This window comes from Neovison vison, chromosome 1, assembly GCF_020171115.1.
Source record: "Neovison vison isolate M4711 chromosome 1, ASM_NN_V1, whole genome shotgun sequence".
Taxonomy (NCBI): Eukaryota; Metazoa; Chordata; class Mammalia; order Carnivora; family Mustelidae; genus Neogale; species Neogale vison.
In genome coordinates, this window is record NC_058091.1 from 263,582,152 (window position 1) to 263,604,058 (window position 21,907).

General features: G+C 38.7%; 1 protein-coding gene and 1 pseudogene across 2 annotated transcripts in view; both read right to left on the reverse strand.

Moving 5' to 3' along the window:
- Positions 1 to 16,982: 16,982 nt before the first annotated feature.
- LOC122897328 lies at positions 16,983 to 17,092 on the reverse strand (annotated as a pseudogene).
- Positions 17,093 to 17,643: 551 nt separating this feature from the next.
- Positions 17,644 to 21,907, reverse strand: part of HMMR (hyaluronan mediated motility receptor) — a 39,020-nt gene continuing 34,756 nt past the window's right edge. For both annotated transcript variants that reach the window (XM_044230056.1, XM_044230049.1), the window contains exons 17-18: positions 19,156 to 19,318; positions 17,644 to 18,461 (exon numbers count right to left, since the gene is read on the reverse strand). In XM_044230056.1, the coding sequence (XP_044085991.1) occupies positions 18,442 to 18,461; positions 19,156 to 19,318 (183 nt within the window). In that variant the 3' untranslated portion in view covers positions 17,644 to 18,441. The remainder of the gene's footprint in view (positions 18,462 to 19,155; positions 19,319 to 21,907) is intronic.

The window sequence follows — 21,907 nt, forward strand, 5'->3', positions numbered from 1 at the left end:
ATTTTTTTAAAAATTATTTTTTTAAATGGACACATTTCAATAGATAACTTCACAAAGACATAAGAATGGCCAATTATCACATAAAAAGATGCTCAGCATCTGGGAAATGCAAACTAAAATCATACTGAAACATTGTCATCAGCCAGGCCCCAAGACTTGACTTTTATGGTTCTTCTATGCTTACTTGCTGACCTTTGTCCCACATTTTTCCTTAAGCTCCTCTTTCCAGCTTAGCTCAAACAAAAGACCTGCAGGAGCTGCATAGCACCCACACTGTGATGGAAAGTGAAACTATCCTTCAAGAAATAAAATGACTGGGCAGAGTTCCCCTGAATACCACCCAGAGCAGTTTGAGCTCAAATCCTGGCTCACACCTGCACAGATGGGCCATGGATTTACCTGTGAAGTGACCCAACTGTTAGCTTTTCCTCATTATAATACTCTATTATTATATAATACTATATGAAATTTCTACCCAGGAAACGGGAACACAAGCCTCATTTATTCAACATGTATGAATAGGATGTTTCTTTTTAGGTGCATGTAGCGACCCTATGCCTGCCTCTACATGCAATGACCGGGCTCCCTTCTGAATATTCTTCCTAACCCTAAATAAAAGGAACCACATTCACCCTTGCTTGGGGACTCAAGGTGTTGGAAGTGATTCCCTGTGATCTCATTTGCTGCAAATAAAGTTTACTTTGTGTGTCAACTCCACCTGGTTGTGACTCACCAAAGAGGGAACTTATGTTAGTTTAGTTACGATACCATTACATACCTATCAGAATGGCTAAAATGAAAAAGACTGGTAACTTCATATGCTAATGAGCATTTTTGGCAACTAGATTGCTTATTCCTTGCCAGTGGGAGTATAAAATGACACAACCATTGTAGAAAACTGTTGGGCAATTTATTATAAAGTTGAAACCTTCATTTAGTAATTCCATTTCTGGATGATTACCCAGGGGAAATGAACATAGAGACTTGCACAAGAATATTGACTGCAGCTTAATTCAAAATAACCTAAAACTGGAAATAAGCCAAATATCCACTAATGGATGAACAGATAGATTGTGGTATATTCATAGTATTGGAATATTACTTAGCTATACAAAGAAATGAACTGCATGAATGAAACTCAAAATCATTGTGCTGAGTTAAGGAAACTAAACACAACAGAGTATGATTCCATTTATGTAACCTTCTGAAACAGTTGAAACTAATCTATGATGAAAGACACTAGCTTGGGGGAGGGGAGACAGATTGATTGTGAAGGCGATAAATGAACTTTCTGGGGTAATGGAAATATTTTATAACTTTTTTAAAGTTATGTTGATATGAAATATTTTATAACTTTTTTTTTATGTTGTGTTGATTAGCATATGGATAACAAGGGTATACATGCTTATCAAATTATAAGAGTTAATATCTGGGGGTGGCTGGCTAGCTTGGTACAGCACATGACTCTTGATCTCAGGGTCATGAGTTCAAGCTCACATCAGATATATAGGTTGCTTAAAAAATAATAAATATTAAAAAATTTATATATTGCAATTGAATTTTTTAAATAGAATTAAGATCTGTTCATTTCACTGTCTATATTACTATATATAATTTATAACTCAGTTTAAAACAGTAACAGTCATGTTTTGGACCGTTTGGGTCACAGCCTTAGACTCAGTCAACAATTCCCAGGATAGAAGTTTGAAGTAGTGTTAACTACTTCACTGGTACCGTTAGCTACGATGCAATAGGAAGTTGTTTAGATCAGAGGCCTGAAAGCTATTAGCAGAAGGGGGGAAGGGGAGTAGGGACAGATCAGTACTTCCTGTTGACACCTGGCTAGGTATTTTCCTGATAGCCCCTTGCAAGAGCCATTCTGAACTAATCTGGAGCTAAGGACTTGCACAGAAGTCCCCCTGAGTTGTCTTGAAGTTACTTTAGCTCATTGTAATACTAAGATCTCCTCCAGTGGGTGGGGTTTTCTGCCTTTTTTTTAACCATAACAATGTATGCTCTAGCATGTTGGAGTGCTAGTCATGTGTACTTGAATCAAAGTGCCTAAGTAATAGAATATGTATATGTTCCTTAATATGCATGCAAAAGCATGAACAAAAGCTTCCTTTACCAACTCCATGGGGAGCTAGGTAGTGCTTTGAGAGCTATTCCTGTCTCCTAAAAGTAGTAAAAATTTCTTTGCTTTCTGCCCTTCTCTGGGTTTTGTTCAATTTAGTGCACCTGGAGAGGTGAACCCCCTGAGTTCAGTTACAGTATAAATGATGAGCTAAATGGACAGTATTTAAATTTTTAAACTCATTAGGACCTAAGAAATCAAAATCTTTTTCCTTGATAGGGTATGCACACATTTTTCAAGAAATATATCCCTAAGTTATAATGATACCCCAAGGGCAAGAACAAAGGTTTTTGTTTTTCTTTTTTACAACCTCCTCTCACCTCCACATTCCTATCCTTTTTTTTTTTTTTTTTTTTTAAGATTTTATTTATTTGTCTGAGAGATAGAGACAGAGAGCACAAGCAGGCAGAGTGAGAGAGAGAAACAGGCTCCCCACCCACCGAGCAAGGAGCTGGATGCGGAACTTGGTCCCAGGACCCTGAGATCATGACCTGAGCCAAAGGCAGCGGCTTAACTGACTGAGCCACCCAGGCGTCCCTACTATCCATTTTTAAAATTGCCTTTGATTCCACCATCCCAGCTGTTCCTATCTCTGTGACTCCTATACTCACATTAACATATACTCACATTAATGTGACTCCTATACTCACATTAACGGCTCTGTCGTAAACTCTCTCTCTAGCTATGGTTTCTCGTAGCCAGACATCTTTACCTCTGGTAAACGTATGTTCCTCTGGTATATCAAACTCACATGTCCAAGGAACGAAAAGTAAATTTAATATTAATTAATCATCTTGTCTCCCAAAACCTGATCTTTCTTGTAACCCCCCAGGTTTGTGAGAAAGATACTTTAATACTAATTAACTAATAGACTCAAATTTAGGTATGGGAATTTATTAGGGAATAAAGATAAACTAAAAATAAATCATTAGGGGCACCTGGGTGGTTCAGTGGGTTAAGCCTCTGCCTTTGGCTCAGGTCATGATCTCAGGTCCTGGGATGTAGCCACATTGGGCTTTGCTCAGCAGGGAGCCTGCTTCCTTCCCGCTCTCTCTGCCTGCCTTTCTGCCTACTTGTGATCTCTCTCTCTGTTAAATAAATAAATAAAATCTTTTTAAAAATCGTTAAAAATAATAAACTGGATTCCTACTTCACTTATACTAAAATAAGTTTTCAACAGATTTAAAATTTTAAGATTTGGGGAAAACTACTAGAGAAAAATGTGTCAAGGTGCCTGAGTGGCTCACTTGCTTGGGCATCTGCCTTCGCCTCAGGTCATGATCCCAGCGTCCTGGAATCGGCCCGTATTGGGCTCCCTATTCGTGCGGGAACCCTGCTTCTCCCTCTCCCAGCCTTTCTCTCTCTCTCTCTCTCTCTCTCTCACTCTGTCAATGGATGAATAAAATCCTTTAAAAAAAAAAAAAGAAGAAGAAGAAGAAGAAAATGTGTACAATAATCTCGGAGTGAGGCAGCCCTTTATGAGCGTATCATAAAATTCAGAAACCAAAAGTAAAAATAACGACATAGACTATATAGATTTTTGTAAATCTCTGCATACTATTGTTGGTATGCAACAATAATAGTGATCATTAACCAAGTCGAAAGACAAAACTGGGAGAAAATATATATGATGCATGAGAAATCCAGAGCTAGTTGCCATGCTGTATAAGGAAATTGGGGAGAGAACCTTAATGGGGGTTCTCTCCCAAGAACCCTTTAATGGGGGTTCAACCTTTTAAAGTGCAGAATTCAATGGTTTTCAGTATATTCAGAGTTGTGCAACCATCACCACTATCCAAGGACACTGCCAAATGCTCTGAAGTGGCCACTGGACTTGGCAGGTTAGTGGAGGATTGATATAGAAGTTCAAGTAAAGGGTGAGAGAAAGGACTGGAAAAAAAGGACATGGAACTCAGTATTGTAGAAAACTCTTCCAAACACTGTTTCTGTGATGAGGTAGAGGTGTGGAAGGGTGGAGGTTTCTATACCATCCAAGGAGGACTATGACTTTTGTTTGGCCTTGTTTTTTGTTCAGTTTTAGAAGGTCTATTACTAGAGCATGTTTGTAGGACAGTGGGGGTGATCCATCAAACTAATAGGAGGTGTTACAGGTTGAATTGTGACAATGACATGTTGAAGTCCTAATCCCCAGCACCTGAGAACATGACCTGGTTTAGAAACAGGGCTGTTGTCCAATTCACATTTACAGAGACAGAAATGTAGAATTCTCCTGAGAGGAGGGGCACCAAAAGTCTCATGGCCCAGCCTGCCATCCGTGGAGTGGAGAAGGATCATCCTCCCATTCGAATTACTGTCTTTCAAACAATAATATAAGGTACTACAAGGAGTAAGAGAATAGAAGGACACAGGGTTTCAGATTGGAAAATTTAATAGAGGGAAAATAGGAAGTCCTGTCTGACTGCTTCAATTTTCAGTTAAGTATGTGGTAATGCCATGAGTTGAGGGTAATGAGGCAGGAGGGATACATGAGTCATAACTTTGAGGACAGGACTGAACTAAAATTGTACCTATGTAACTTTCTAGCTAATGCAGGAGGATTTTTAAAACTTTTTATTATTAAAATGGTCAAGCTTACCGAAAATTTTAAAGAGCTTAATGAACATCCTTATATTTTCTACCCAAACAATTGTTGATATTTTACTATAATGGCTTTCTCTATATAGATTTTATTTTATTAAAGATTTATTTATTTATTTTAGAAAGAAAGAGCACATAAACAGGGAAAGGGGCAGAGGGAGAGGAAGAGAATCTCATGAACTTCCACTGAGCAGGTAGAGCCTGACACGGGGCTCAGGGCTTGATCTTACCACCCAACGACCATGATTTGAGCTGAAATCAGGAGTCAATAGTTTAACCGACTGAGCCACCCAGGCACCACTCTCTCTATATATTTTAAATTAAATTTGTTTTCCTGAACCATTTCAAAATAAGTTGTAGACATCATGACATTTTACTTTTTTTTCCCTAATGTCATGACATTTTACTTTTTAAAACATCAGCATTCCTTTTCTAAGAATGAGGTCATTCTCTCATATGACTACAGTACCACTGTCACACTTAAGAAGATTCACAATTCCATAACATCATCTATATTTATGGGGCGCCTGGGTGGCTCAGTGGGTTAAAGCCTCTGCCTTCGGCTCGGGTCGTGATCCCAGGGTCCTGGGATGGAGCCCTGCGTCAAGCTCTCTGCTCAGCGGGGAGCCTGCTTCCTCCTCTCTCTCTGCCTGCCTCTCTGCCTGCTTGTGATCTCTGTCTGTCAGAGAAATAGATGAAATCTTGAAAAAACAACTCATAACATCATCTATATTTGAATTTCTCTAGTTGTATCAAGAATGTATTTTATAGCTTTTTAAAAAAATCCATATATCACCAAAGTTCCCACATTTTGTTTACTATTTTCTTTTTTTTTTTTTTTTTAAAGATTTTATTTATTTGACAGACACATCACAAGTAGGCAGAGAAGCAGGCAGAGAGATAGGAGGAAGCAGACTCCCTGCTGAGCAGAGAGCCCGATGCGGGGCTCGATCCCAGGACCCTGGGATCATGACCTGAGCTGAAGGCAGAGGCCTTAACCCACTGAGCCACCCAGGTGCCCCTTGTTTACTATTTTCATCTTCTTTTTTATTTTTTTATTTATTTATTTTTAAAGATTTTATTTATTTATTTGACAAAGAGAGATCACAAGTAGGCAGAGAGGCAGGCAGAGAGAGAGAGAGAGAGGGAAGCAGGCTCCCTGCTGAGCAGAGAGCCCGATGCGGGACTCAATCCCAGGACCCTGAGATCATGACCTGAGCCGAAGGCAGTGACTTAATCCACTGAGCCACCCAGGCGCCCCTCATCTTCTTTTTTAAAGAGCTTTAAATTCACGGGAAAAGTGAGTAGAAGATACAGAGATCCCTCATATTGGCGGTCCCCGTCATACCCCACCCCTCACACTTGTACAGCCTCTTTAGCAACAACCAGGCAAGAGTGATACGTTTGTTACAGTGATGAACTTACACTGACACATTGTAATCAACAAAGTCCACAGTTTACATTAGTAAACTCTTGGGGCTGTACATTCTGTGGGCTTGGACAAATGTGTAATGGCATATATCTGTCTCTGTGGTGTCATACAAAACATTTTCACTGCCCTAAAAATCCTCTGTGCTCCGCCTATTCATCCCTTTCCTACCCCCCCCACCCCCCGCCAGCTCCTGGCAACCATTGATCTTTTTGTCTCCAGGTTTTGCCTTTTCCAGAGTGTCGTATAGTTAGAATCACACAGTACACAGCCTTTTCAGATTGACTCTTTTCACTTAGTAATATGCATTTATTTCCCCCATGAGCCTTGATAGCTCATTCTTTTTAGCACTGATTAATATTCCATTGTCTGGATGCACCAAAATTTATTTAAACATTCACCTATTCAAGGATGTCCTTGGCTGCTTCCAAGTTTTGGCAATTATGAATAAAACTGCTATAAACATTTGTGTGCGGGTTTTTATGTTAACATTCATATTTTCCCCCCATCACATGAGCTTTTTGAAGAGACAATACCAGTTACCTGATGATTTTCTTCAGGGATTCATATAACATTCCACTAAGCCTTGTATTTTTTGTAAAGTGATTTTTTTTTTTTTGAGACTTGATTAGATTGATAGTGCTGTGCATGCATATTGTATCGTATCAGGAGGCACCTGACAAAAGGTCATCCTAATATGAATGGTGTTTTACCATTTGGTGTGGTGGTCCTTCCTTCCTCCTTTTCACCCTCCTTTCCTCCTTCCCTCCCTTTCTCCTTTCCTTTCTTTCCTTTAGTAATCTCTACATCCAATGTGGGGCTCCCATTCATGACCCCATGATCAAGTGTCACATGCTCTACCAACTGAGCCCACCTCGTGGTACATTCTTTTATCCTTTGCAATTAATAAGTAATCTTTGGAATCCTACTTTGGGACCTGTGAGTATCCTGTAACCTAACAGCATTCACCTAATTGCCTCCACTGATATTCCTCTTCTAAACTAGTGATTATGCTGGAGGGGGCAAAGTCCCTAACACTTAATGAGGTCACCTAGGGAGAGAGTGAGGGTAGCTGAAGAAGAGAGAGTGGGTGTGGCTAAAGAAGAGAAGAGAATCCAGGTTCAACTCCTTACTCTAGTAATTACAAACCGGGTACAGGACAGTGCAGCAAAGGAGCGAGAAAAGCAACAGTTAGGTGAAAGGAAAACCAAGTACATGGCATCAGCTCTCTGGACAAACCATTTCAAGAAGGAGGAAGTTCTGTTAGCATAAGATGAAATTAGAGAAGTGCCCATTGGATTTGGTAAGATAGAATTCACTGAAGAAATTGGCAGGAGCTTTGCAGAGGACTAGGGACAGAAATCAGACTACAGTGAGTTAGGATGAGAAAGACAAGGGAGAAAAGCTATAGCATGTGCTTTTTTTAGAGTTGGATTTTTTATTAAGATTTTGTTTATTTATTTGAGAGACAGAGCCCTTGCGTGTGCGCATAAGGTGGCAAGGGGTAGAGGAATAAGACTCCCCACTGAACAGGGAGCCCCACTTGGGTCTCAATCCCAGGACCCTGAGATCATCACCTAAGCCAAAGTCAGACACTTGAAGGACCAAGCCAGGCACCCTTCAGAGGTGGCTTTAAATATCTCTAGCACGTGCTTGTCAATAAATATTGTTTTTCACAAATTGTACACTTACTTCTCTTCCTTTGGTCATTTCTTTCAACATGAGCTTTGAAATACAGTGTAGTGACAGAAGATTTTGAAATATTAATCTTTGTATTTTTTAATTTCTTACAGCACCCTCCTATTTTTCTCCTACTCACTTTGCGGCATTCATAGAGCCAGGAGGAGAATTAGGATGGTTCAAGTGAAAATACACAAAAACAGCAAATATTTGTCCTGCTATTGTTATTCTCTAGAATCTAAAGCTAATGAGGACTCTGCAGTGGATGGGGGGTGACAGATCAGTCCTTTCTCCCTGATTGAGGGAGAAGAAATAAACATTATTGTGACTGAGATGGGAAGAGAAAGTATTGGAGCCACCCTTGGTATCTTAAGAAAATCAATTGACAAAATTTGATTTGTGATTAAGGCTCCAGTGACTCCTAAATTGAAGGAATATTAGACTTGGGGTCTCAATGAAAGCTTTTGTAAGGAGAATGAATGTCTCCCACATCTTTGGGCTCTGGGGCCTTCTCTTTTACTTTGCCACTACTTTGGGGGCCCCCACCCTATTTCCAGGAGATAGTCCCATAAAGTCATGAATAGCAACAAGAGATCTGGAGTGAGGGTTTCCAGGGATGGTGAGGAAGGAGGTCGGGGCATCCCACACTATGGTGCTCTTTTGTCAGTAGTGTGAACGTGGACAGGTATTCAAGGTTAAGGGCTAACGTGGATATACAGGGCCTGAGTGGAAGTAGACATGGCCCTCAGCTCTGAAGCCCAGGCTTCCTATCACTTGGGTTTTTACCTGTCAGCCTTGGCACACACAGGCCAGGTCCTGCATGTTCCCTGGGAGGCAGCATGCCAAAAATCTTGAAGCAAAACTTGAAGGGTCAATAAAAAGTCAAAAGGTCAGCTCTTTCTTTCTAAAGAAACCTCATCCGCATCTTCAGTACACACTAGCCTGGCACTCCCTCAGAAATGTAGGCCATTCATTTCACAGCTGATTTCTGAAAGGTCTAAAATTTCTCCCTTAGATATCCTCCTCCTTTGGGGAGAACTGGGACTGTGATGATGATGACGAGATGATGACGACGATGATGACGACTTTTGGCAACGCTTCAGAAAGCGAAGATCATTGGCTGCTCACTCATGTAGTCCTCGATGTAATCCGTTGCTGGTCGTTTATTATCCTCCATGTCTCCATCCTCATATTATGAAAGCTGTGCTACTTTTGCTTCAGCATAATTAAATCAGTTTGTAACTTTATGTATGCCTAAGTGTGACTGTCTTTCTTGCTAGACTGAAAGCTCTTTGAAGACAGGAGCCATCTTCATACATTTCTTTGGCCTCTAGCATAGTAGTTACTTAAAAAATCTTGGTAGTTGTTAAATGACTCTAACACTGGCAGATCTCACCGATCCATAAGAAACAGTTACCATCCACACCTTCACCATTCCCAGATGTGTCCTTTAGTTCAGGGCCTTCTCCCAAGCCACCTATATATGCAACGTTCTGCCTGACGTCTCCACCCCACCTCAAACTCAGTGTGTCCCAAACCGAATGTGTCCACCTCACTTGACAATGTGCTCTTTCACCCAAGTTCTTTATCTCAGGGAACAAGCTCATTCACCCATTGTCCAAGCCAGAAAGCCTTTAACTCTCCCTCAGGCTCATCTTCTGTTTTTACCTGCCTTATCTTTTTTTTTCTTCTAAAGCAACTAGACAGTGTCTAATGGATACTAGGTCCAAGTAAATATTATTGGATAAATGATCTGACTTCTGGTTTATTTCCATAGAATTAATTTCCCACTCAGCGGTCAATGCGACATCTCATGTTGATCCATTGCTCTTTAATGGCTCATTATTGTCACAGGTTAAAGATCAAATTTCATATTATACATTTTTCTCTTTATCACTCACACAATCAGATCCACTTATCCTTGCAGTTCAATTTCTTGCCACTTTTCTCCTGGTGATACTGAATGTTGTTTATCAAAGGGGGCAAACTCTCTTACTTTCCCATTTGATAATACATTTCCATTGAATCCTCATATCTCTGATCTTCCTGACACTCCTACCCATTTCTTCAGGTCCTAGCTTAGTACTCACCTCCTGACCTAACCTGGAAGGGTTGGAAACTCCTGCTAGATCGCTAAGCACTTCGCAAACCAAGATCTTAGTTAACACTTAGCTAATCAAAGACCTACATTGTCTTTGCTTCCAAACAGTTTTGTAGGGGGCATTCTTACACTGAAGACTTTGTATAGATAGTTGAAAGACAAAGCCCTGGGAGAAAAATTTCTGGATCAAAGGGCCAATGATTTTTTATTTTAGCAGATACTGTCCAGTTGATTTTTATATAGTGATATACCTATAGTGTATCATCATTGATCATTGTTAATCTTTTTTTTTTTTTAAAGATTTTATTTATTTATTTGACAGAGAGAGATTACAAGTAGGCAGAGAGGCAGGCAGAGAGAGAAGGAGGAGGAAGCAGGCTCCCCACTGAGCAGAGAGCCTGATGCGGGACTCGATCCCAGGACCCCGAGATCATGACCTGAGCCGAAGACAGCGGCTTAACCCACTGAGCCACCCAGGCGCCCCGATCATTGTTAATCTGATACAGAAATGCTGGCATTTCATTTTACTTTGCATTTTCTTGGATGGTAAGTAAGATTATCCTTTCCAAAATAAAGAATCCTTGCATTTCTTCTGGGTTCTATCTGCATAGATCTTGCCTACTTTCCGACAGTTGGTGTTATCCTTAATTTACAAAACTCTCTAATCAGAAGACATTTGCTTTGTCTGTCATATGTGCTTGTCAGTTGACCATGGAATTTTTCTCCATTTGGATTCTTTTACTTTTTATGAAATCACAGCTATGTTTTTTGGCTTCAATCTTCTTTAGAAAATCTCTCCATTTTGAGATTATGAAGACACATTATTATGTACTATGATTATAGTGTTTTGTTTTTTTTTTTTAAGATTTTTTTATTTGTTTGAGAGAGACCATGAGTTGGGGGAAGGGGAGAGGGAGAGAGAGAAGCAGACTCTCCACTGTGCGAGGAGCCTGATGCGGAACTCAATCCCAGAACACTGGGATCACGACCTGAGCTTCACTGAGTCAGGAAGCCTCTTGTGTTTTGTTTTTGTTGTTGTTGTTTTTTTTTTTATTAAATATTTTATTTATTTATTTGACAGAGAGAGAGCACAAGTAGGCAGAGTGGCAGGCAGAGGGAAAGGGAGCCTGATTCGGGGCTTGATCCCAGGACCCTAGGATCATGACCTGAGCTGAAGGTAGACTCTTAACGGACTGAGCCACCCAGGCAACCCCCCTTTCTTTTTAAAAAAATTTATATCAGTAATTTATTTTTGGTTTGAAAGTGACACAAAAGATACAACTTTTTCCTCCTATATGGAAAGCCAGTTATCCCCAAACAACTTATTGAATAACCTGTATTTTGTAGACATTCCACCATTGATTATTTTTCTCTTTGTGAAGTGGAAGTAGCTCTCATTGGCTAAGGGTGGGGCTGAAGTCTGAGGTTTGAGAAAAATTAAAAATGGGGAAGAGGGGTGCCTCGCTGGCTCAGTCAGTAGAGGATTCGACTTTTAAGGTTGTGAGTTTAAGCTCACTTTTTGTGCGGAGCCTACTTTTTAAAAAAGTGGGAAAGAAAAAGAAACATAGAATTATTAGGTGACTTCTAGAGCCAGGAAAGGTTGGAAAGCAGAACCTTGCCATGGCTATTAATTTTGATATTAGAGGATTTTTTTTTTCTTCATAAGGATATTTTAATTTTTAATTTTAACAATTCAAATAAAATTCAGCTAGTTAACGATATTAGAGGATTTTATTTAGTACTTTTCAACAGCCTGGGTACAAAATCACAAGATGCAGACAGTTCAGTTTGTGCATGTTGAATTTTAACAGGAAGGTGAGAGGAAATAAATGGAAAGATAAGAGCAGTGAGCCATGACATCTAAGTAGTAAAGTGAATTAAACAAAAGGTGGTCTGGTAAGAATTTTAGGATCAATTATGTCATATTTGATGCTATTTATTTTGCCCACAAATCTGTAATTTGGGCAGGACTCAGACCAGTCCATTCAATACTGCTCCACATCACCTGGGGCAGTTGGCTTTAAGGCAGGGAATCAACTGAAGAAGGCAGGATTCCAAGAGTGAGTGTTCTAGAACACCACAGAAATGGTGTAGCATCTTTGATGACTGTGGTAAAGAAAATAATGGCTCCCCCAGAGATGTTCAGACCCTAATCTCTGGAACCTGTAGCTATTACTTTACATGACAAAAGGAATTTCACAGAGGTTGTTAGAGACTTTGATGATTTGTGTGGGTCCAATATAATCAAAAGGGACCTTAGAAGAGGGAGGAGGGAGTGTCAGAATAAGAAAGGTGTGACAACAGAAGCAGAAGTTGGAGAGTTATGCTTTGAAGATGGAGGAAGGGGCTATGGGCCAGGGAATGTAGGTGGTCACTAGAACTTAGAAAAGACAGGGGGCACCTGGGGGCTCAGTCAGTTAAACGTCCAACTCTTGCTATCAGCTCAGGTCATGATCTCAGGGTCATGAGATTGAGCCTTAAGTGGGACTCTGTCTAGTGGGGAGTCTGCTTGAGATTTCTCTCTCTGCTCCTCCCCCTGCCTGCCCTTTCTCTCATATCAATCAATCAATCTGTTTAAAAAAAAACAACCAAAAAACAAACCAAAAAGTTTAGAAAAGACAAGAGAACTGATTTGTCCCTGGCGCCTCCAGAAGGTAGGTAGCCCCACCAATACCTAGATTTTAGCCTTATAACATTCATTTCAGACTTCTGACCTCTAGAATTGTTGGATAATAAATCTGTGTTCTTGAAAGCCATTAAATTTGTGTTAATTTGTTAGAGCGGCAATAACACTAATGTAGATGAGTTAGCTACCGAGCTACTTAAGTTGAATAGTGCCACTTCCACTATAGTTATAGGCCCCACCCAGGCTCATGGGGAGGAGAGACTACCATCTATCTCCCAATGGAAGTGTGTCAAGGTCACACTGAAGAAAGGCATGTTGGGTGGGAGATAGTAGTATAGACCATCTGTGGGGTGCCTGGGTGGTTCAGTCAGTTAAGCATCTAACTTGAGTTCAGGCTATGATCTCGGGATCTTGGGATCGAGCCCTGTGTATCAGGGCCCACACTCATGGGGGAGTCCACTTCTCCTTTTCCCTCTCCCTCTGCTCCTGTTCTCTTAAATAAATAAAATTAAAAAAAAAAAAGGAAAAAAATATTGTCGGCAATAGGAGGAAAACTGAGATCAACTCGATCACTTAAGGTCTAGATCGGAAGCCTAGTCTTTAGGAGCTGAGTATCTGTAAATCTTCATTAGGTCTTAACCATAAACACTTTCCAATATGCGGCCTTTCAAGACTTAGAAGCTTCTCAGAAGTTACTGAGGTAGTGTTAGCAAAATGCTAGGAATACACTTTAATAAAACTGTTCCAGATATCTACTATGGTATTTTCTTTAATGAGATGAAGATATTTATATTATACTTGAAGGATTATAATGTTGGGGATGATGCGGATTAGGAGAGGACAAAAAATAAAGTTTGGGACTCAACCTTCTCAGTCTGAAGCCATCACAAACGTGGTATTAAAGATTCCTCCTAACAAGCTGTTCCATTTTCTTCATAATCTCAAAAGGGAAGAAACTGCTAGCTTCATATTGTTTATAGTCATTTTTGAAAATGCAATTTTAAAAGGGCATATTTTCTTCTCTTGAGAATTTTCTTTCATTAATGATTAAAAAAATTTTTGAAACCCTCCTCACAAAACTCAAATTAAAAAAAAAAATGCAAGAAATACCCCCACATCAGGCTCCCTGCTAAGGGGAAGCTGCTTCTCCCTCTCCTTCTCTCCTTGCTCGTGTTCGCTTTCTCACTGTCTCTTTGTCAAATAAATAAAATCTGACAAAAATAAAATGCAAGAATGCAACTTAATTTGATTTAAAACAAATATTAACAAAAAATAACACATACAAAAATAAATAAGTCTTCATAAATAAAGCCATTTTAAACCAGTAGTCCAAAAAATAATCCCAACATTAAGACTTTAGTTTGAGAATAAACTACTTAAGAGCTTTATTGAGGTATAAGTGACAAATATAAGTGACATGTATATATTAAAGATACACAATTTGATGTTTTGACATACACACACACACACCCCCATGAAACCATCACCATAATTAAGGTAGTGAATATAGTCATCACAAAAATAATACCTCTTTTATTCCTAATATTGGCAGTTTTTTCCCTGATCAGTCAAGCTAGAGGTTTATCAATTTTATTGATCTCAATAAATAAACTTTCATTGACTTTTCGCTATTACTTTTCTGTTTTCTAGTTTATTGATTTCTGCTCTGATCTTTAGTATTTCTTTTCCTCTACTTAGTTTGGGTTTAAGTTGCTTTTCTGTTTCTCATTCCTAAATTAAAAGCTGAGGGCAGGGCACCTGGGTGGCTCAGTGGGTTAAAGCCTCTGCCTTTGGCTCAGGTCATGATCCCAGGGTTCTGGGATTGAGCCCCATATCGAGCCCTCCATCGGGGTCTCCACTCCTTGGGGAGCCTGCTTTCTCCTTTCTCTCTCTGCCTGCCTCTCTGACTACTTGTGATCTCTGTCAAATAAATAAATAAAATTAAAAAAAAAAAAAGCTGAGGGCATTGAGACCTTTCTTCTTTTGAAATATAGGCACCCAGTGAGATAATTTTGTTCTAAATCTGCTTTAGTAGATTTAGATTTAGCAGCATTCCCTATATTCTGATACACTGTGTCTTCATTTTGATTCTCTTCGAAATAGTTTCTAATTTCCCTTCTGATCTTTTCATTGACCCATGGTTTATTTAGAAGTGCATTATTTAGTCTCCCAACTATCTATGGGTTTCCCAGAGATCTGTTATTTCTCAATAAATTCTATTGTGGAAGAGAATATACCACGTATGACTGGAATCCATTTACACTGAGAACTGGTTTTGTGGCCTAGGATATAGTCAATATTGGTAAATTTTGTATATTTACATAAAAAGAATGTATATTCTACAGTTGTTGGGTAGTTTTTTATAAATGTCAATCTAATCAAGTTGGTTCAGGGTATTGTCCAAATCTTCAATATCCTGATTTTCTATATATTTATTCTACCACTTACTGAGTGGGGCTTCCCCTCCTCCCCCCGCCCAATACAGGGCTTGAATTCACGACCCTGAGATCAAGACCTGAGCTGAGATTAAGAGTCAGACACTTAACCAAATGAACCATCCAGGTGCCCCAGAGAGAGGGTATTGATATCTCTAATTATAGATTTTTCTGTTTCTTCCCGCAAATCTATTTTTGATTTACATATTTTGAAACTATTAGTGGGTGCTTTGTTTAAATTTTGTCCTACTAATGATCATGACCCATTTATCATTATGAGATGAACTTTATATTCCTGGTTATATTCTTTGCTCAGAAATCTGTTTTATTTGTTCTTAATATAGCCACTCTAGCTTTTTGTTTTCAATTGGTTTACATTATCCGCCCCATTTTTTTTTTTTTAAATTTGTGGTAAGACTACTTAACAGATTTACTCTCTTAATAAATTTTAAGTGCAAGATACAGTGTTTTAAACCATAGGCATGATATTGTAAAACACATCATTACAACTTACTCATTTAGCTTGACTGGATTAAACATTCTCCATTTCCCCCTTCACCCAACCTCTGGCAACACAGTTCTACTCACCGCTTCTATGATTTTAATAATTTTAGATAACTCATGTAAGTAGAATCACATGTATCATTTGTCTTTCTTTGATTGACTTATTTTACTTAGCATAATATCCTCAGAGTTCATCCATGTTGTTGCATATGGCAGGATTGCTTTCTTTTTTTTTTTTTGAGGCCAAGTAATATTTCCTACATTTTCTTTATCATTTGTTTTGGACATTTGTTTACACACCTTGGCTACTGTGAAAAATGCTGCAATGAATATGGAAGTGCAAGTACCTCTTGGTGATTCTCATTTCAGTTCTTTTAGATAAATACTCAGGAGTGGAATTCCTGAATCATATGGTAATTCTCTTTTCAATTTTTTCAGGAACCCCTATACTATTTCCCATAGTGGCTGCTCTATTTTACATTCTCACCAACCATGTACATGGGTTCCAATGCTTCCATATCCTTGCCAACACTTTTCTCTCTCTCTCTCTCTCTTTTCTTTTTCTGATAATAGCCATCCTAGCAGGGTGAAGTGATAGATCTGTGTGATTTTGATGTGCAATTCCCTGATAACTAGTGCCTCTGAGCATCTTTTCCTATATCTGTTTGACACTTGTATGTTTTCTTTGGAGAAGTAGCTATTCAAATTCTTTGACCATTTTGCAACATTTTTTTTTTTTTTTCTATTGAGTTGCAGTTCCTTATACATCTTGGAAATTAACCCCTTTGATATACAGTTTGCAATTATTTTTTTGAACTCTGCAGGTTCTTTTCACTCTGTTGTTAGTTTGTTATGCAGAAAAAAACACAAAGTCCCACTTGTCCAGTTTTCGTTTTGTTGACTTTTAGTATCATAACCAAGAAATCATTGCCAAGACCAATATCATAAAGCTTTCCTGTATTTTCTTCCAGTTGTTTTATAGTTTGAGGTCTTTGAGATTATTTTTTTGTGTGTGGTTTGTTTTGCATGTAGATATCCAGTTTTCCCAATACTATTTGTTGAAGACACTCTCTGATCCCTATTTATATTCTTGGCACTCTCAAACTAGTTTCTGGATTGCTCACGAAGGGCATTTGCATTACCTCTATTTCAGTATGTTTATGGGGGAGAGGAGGGTCCAAGGTTTCTATTCTGCCATCTTGCTGATGTCATGTCTCAGCATGGTATATCTTTTAACACTCAAAGTTTTATGGGGCACCTGGGTGGATCAGTCAGTTAACCATCTGACTTTAGCTCAGATTATGACCCCAGGGTCCTGGGATCGAGTCCCATGTTGGGATCCCTGCTCAATAGGGAGTCTGCTTCTCCCTCTCCCTTTGCCGCTGCTCTCTCCTGCTTACTCTCTCAAATAAATAAAGTCTTTAAAAAAAAAAAAGTTTTAGTTTTCACCTATTTTTGTCTTTATATTTGAAGCGCATTTTTTTCTAATTTCTAATTTTCTAGTTTTCAAATTTCTATTTTCTATTAGCAATAATCGCACCTCGGACAAACCTCATTGGCTACGATACTGCCACTGCGCAAAGCTTCAAATTTCTATTTTCTATATCATATGATCTCCCTGATATGAGGAAGTGGAGATGCAATGGGGGGGTGTGGTTAGGGGGGTAGGAAAAGAATAAATGAAACAAGATGGGATTGAGAGGGAGACAAACCAAAAGAGACTCTTAATGTCACAAAACAAACTGAGGGTTGCCGGGGGGAGGGGTGTAGGGAGAGGGTGGTGGAGTTATGGACATTGGGGAGGGTATGTGCTATGGTGAGTGCTGTGAAGTGTGTAAACCTGGCGATTCACAGACCTGTCTGTACCCCTGGGGCTAATAATATATTATATGTTTATAAAAAAATTTAAAAATTAAAAAAAAAATTCTAGTTTCTACATTTCTTCTGAACTTGTGGCTTATAGTAGCATACCAACTTTGTAAATCAGGTATTTTAGATGAAGAATCACCATTTTCTAAATAATATACTACCATATATGATTCTGGGGACAAGGTAGGGAGGGCAGAGCAAAGAAAAGAAATATACCTTAAATAAAACCATTAATGTAATTTTACATAATACAAGTTGAATAATGCGTAAATGACTAATGTGTGGTTTTATTTCCTATTACACAAATATTAATCAAGCAGCCAGTTGTCAGAAGCCAAGCACACTAAGACAAATTCTCTTGAGGACAGTTTCTTAGATTTTTAGTGTATCTAAGAATTGACTGCACAGTTTATTAAAAATGCAGATTTTCAGGCAAAACTCTAGATTTTAATTCAGGAGGAATCTGCAAATTACTGACCAATTCAGTGACCCTGGTAAGAGACCAAGAGATTACTGTGGAGCTCGGCATACCCTTTTTTCTTATTTGAACTGGATAAATGGATGATGGGTATGACAGAAGGAGCCTTATTAGACAATCCAAGTGGAGGCAGGAACAAACCAAGGTGTTTTAGCCTAGCTTAAGAGGTTCAGATTAGAAAAGGCCTCTGGTATCCAGCTAAAAACCTATGATTATAATCTGGAAACCATCTAAGGTTTCAGAGTAGGGGAATAATAATCTGAAAATTTTTTAAAGGAATGTTGATTGGATGGGATGAGTTGTAAGTTGGAAAGCCTGTGAGAAGGTGTAGGATAAGGTGATAAAGGTAAGCATCGAAGAGGAGGTACAGACAATACAAAATAAAATATCAGAAGTCATGCTGGTAAAAAATATTGAACTTCCCTTCACATACTTAAAAATAGGAAGTTAATATTAAATACATTAAAAACATTCATTAAAAACATAGTAACAGCAACAATAACAATAATAAAAATAGTAAGAATAAAATAATTTTTAACAGGTCTTTCCGATGTTTACTTGCATCATTCTTAAAAGTCCATAGGAGCTCAAGAGCAGTTTGTATTGCCTGGAAGAATCATCAGAAAGAAGTATTAGTCTTCTAAGTTAAAACTAATCCATCAGTCATTATAAACTAAAAATAGGCATTTCTTATCTTCTATAAAGTAGGTGAAGCAATGTTTGCATTCTGTAGCATAATTATATTTCTATTTGAAAATTTTTTTTAAAGTTTTATTTATTTAAGTAATCTCTATACCTAATGTGGGGCTCGAACTCATGACCTGAGATCAAGAGTTGCATTCTCCTCCAACTGAGCCAGCCAGGTGTCCCACATAATTACATTTCTTCATTCACTATTTCAACCGATGTTGATTTATTGTCAAAGATAAAAAGATTCATAGTCAAAAAAGAAAACTTTACTTCTCCACACCTACAAATTCAACATTTAGGTTAAAATTCTGAGGGAATGAAAGAGGGAACAATTCTGGGGGTAGGTGGGGTTGGTGGGTAGGTAGAAGTAAAAAAGTCAGACAAGGCTTCAAGGAAGATGAGACATAACTGGGCTTGAAGGTGGGCCCTAGACATGAGGAAAATTGAGAGTAAAAAGGAGGAAAGAGAAGGCATTTACACAAAAATCTTAGTATGGATTTAGTACTTCAGAAATTGTCAACAAATTCTCATAGTTCATAAAAAAGGATAACTTGGGAAATGCTGTCAAAGCAAACCCAAAGGAAAATGTCACACATTTATTCATTTCTTACCTTCTTTCAATGGTGTTTTGAGAGGAAAATTTTCTTTGCTTTCATGAAGAAAAGCCTTTGAAGGATCAAAATGTTTGATACCAAGAACTTTATTCAATTCCTCCTGAAGTTTTGTCTCATTTTGTTTTCTTTTAGCAAGCTGAGAGCGGAGTTTTGACACCTCCTATGTAAGAAAAATACAGACAGTAAATAATTAAAGTTCATGTTGGTGAAGTGTGTTATCCACTTTACTGACGAATTCCAAAGTTGTTCTTTTACCAAATTAAAAGGGAAAAATCACTATTAGATACAGGCTTTAAGAATACAAATTAAGGGACGCCTGGGTGGCTCAGTTGGTTAAGCAGCTGCCTTTGGCTCAGGTCATGATCCCAGCGTCCTGGGATCGAGTCCCGTATCGGGCTCCTTGCTCGGCAGGGAGCCTGCTTCTCCCTCTGCCTCTGCCTGCCTCTCTGTCTGCCTGTGCTCACTCGCTCTCTCCCTCTATCTCTGACAAATAAATAAATAAAATCTTATAAAAAAATAAAAAAAGAAATTAAAAATGACTCTGAAGGGCTGTGACAAAATGAGACATTTAAATCTTCTTGCCGGGCGTCTGGGTGGCTCAGTGGGTTAAGCCGCTGCCTTCAGCTCAGGTCATGATCTCAGGGTCCTGGGATCGAGTCCCGCATCGGGCTCTCTGCTCTGCAGGGAGCCTGCTTCCTCCTCTCCCTCTCTCTGCCTGCCTGTCTGCCTGCTTGTGATCTCTGTCTGTCAAATAAATAAATAAAATCTTTAAAAAAAAAATAAAAAAAATAAATCTTCTTGCCACTCTACAGTGACAAAGCTATGTTTCTGATAAAAGTTCATCTCCAAATTAAATGCAGAGATCAACCACTGGAATGACAGCTCCACTAACCTGCTTCCCAGTGAAACCACGAGAGGCAAGCGGAGAGAACTGCAGGCTGCCCTTTCCCTTCTCCCCCACATCCACAAAGTACTCAGTTCCTCTGCCAGATGTGTCACTCAGAGAAAAGCCGGTCATTTTCTCCAACTTCAGCTCCAGAACCCTATCTCAGAGATTTTTTCTGGGGCCACGGCCGGAGGGGAGAAAGTAGGCTATGAAACACATAGTTCCTAATTTCTTGCCAAAGGGGCTGATTTTACTTGGAATAGAACTGAGAGAAGTTCAAGCTGAAGGGTGCTGTGAATAATCATAGAGCTGGTGGTAAAAGGGAACTGGGCGGTGATTCAAACTGTAGGTAGGCTAAGGGGCACCTGGGTGGCTCAGTGGGCTGGGCCTCTGCCTTCAGCTTGGGTCATGATCTCCGGGTCCTGGAATCAAGCCAGACATCAGGCCCTCTGCTCAGCGGGGAGCCTGCTTCTCCCTCTCTCTCTTTTTGCCTGCCTCTCTGCCTACTTGTGATCTCTGTCAAATAAATAAATAAAATCTTTAAAAAAATAATGTAGGCTAAACTCTAGGTTTAAAACTGATGAATAAGACAGCTGGGAGGAGCCCTTCTGAGTCAGAACATAATCACTGACCTCAGACACAATTCCAATGAAAGAGCAAGAATTTAATTGGGTTACTTTGTAGAGCAATTATATACCAGGGCACTGCTGAAGATAATAGAGCAATAGCAACTAGTAATCTAGCAACTAGCAAGAGTTTAACAAGTGATCAGGGAAATAGAGGAAGACAGCCCTACCAAAATCAGTGTCATGCCAGGGTGATTGTGGGCATATTCTAAACCAAACCGTTCTGAGCAGCAACATCAGAGGGACAACACTACTGGGGGTGGAGAGAAGGAACAGAATTCACTGGCACAATCAGCCAATTACCAAACAAGTGAACAAGAAAATAACAACAGGCCTGGAAGGAGAGGGCTGTAACCAGAAGTGCTATAATATGTTACCTAAAATATCCACTACCTGACAAAAATGTACAAATACACAGGAAAGCATGACCTATACAATGGAAAAAAGCAGGGGACCAAAACTGCCTGGAGAGTAACCAGATATTGGAATTATCCAAAAAAGATTTTAAAGTAGCCATTACAAATATATTCATAGAGATAAAGAAACATAAATAAACAAAATGAGAATATTCAAATTATTAGAATCCGAAATGAAAGAAGGGATATGATGACTGACCTTACCAAAATTATAAAGATTATAAAAAAAGTACTATGAACAGTTATATATCCATAAATCAGATAACTGAAATGAAATGGACAAATTCCTAGAAAGACACAAACTACTGAAACTGTCTCAAAAAGAAAGTAAATCTGAATAGATTCATAGTGAAAAGACTGAATAATAATCAAAAACTACCCACAAAGAAAAGTCAAGGTCCAGATGGCTTCACTATTGAATTCTACTGCACATTCAGTGAAGAATTAATACCAATTATTCACAAACTATTTCAAAAAGTAAAAAAGACAAAATTTTTCCCAACTAATTTTATAAGATCAGCATTATCTTGATACCAAAACCAGACAAAGATATTACATAAAACCTATAGACCAGTATCTATTGGGAATATGGATGAAAAAAATCCTTAGCAAAAATTAGCAAAGTGAATCCAGCAAAATAAAAAGGGAATTCTACACCATGACCAAGTGAAATTTATCACAAATGCAAGGTTGATTACATATCCAAAAATCAATTAATTTAAGAAATCATATCAATATAATGAAAGTCATGTGATTATGTTATAGACGCAGAAAAGGCATCTGAAAAATTTAACACACTTTCATGATAAAAACACTAACAA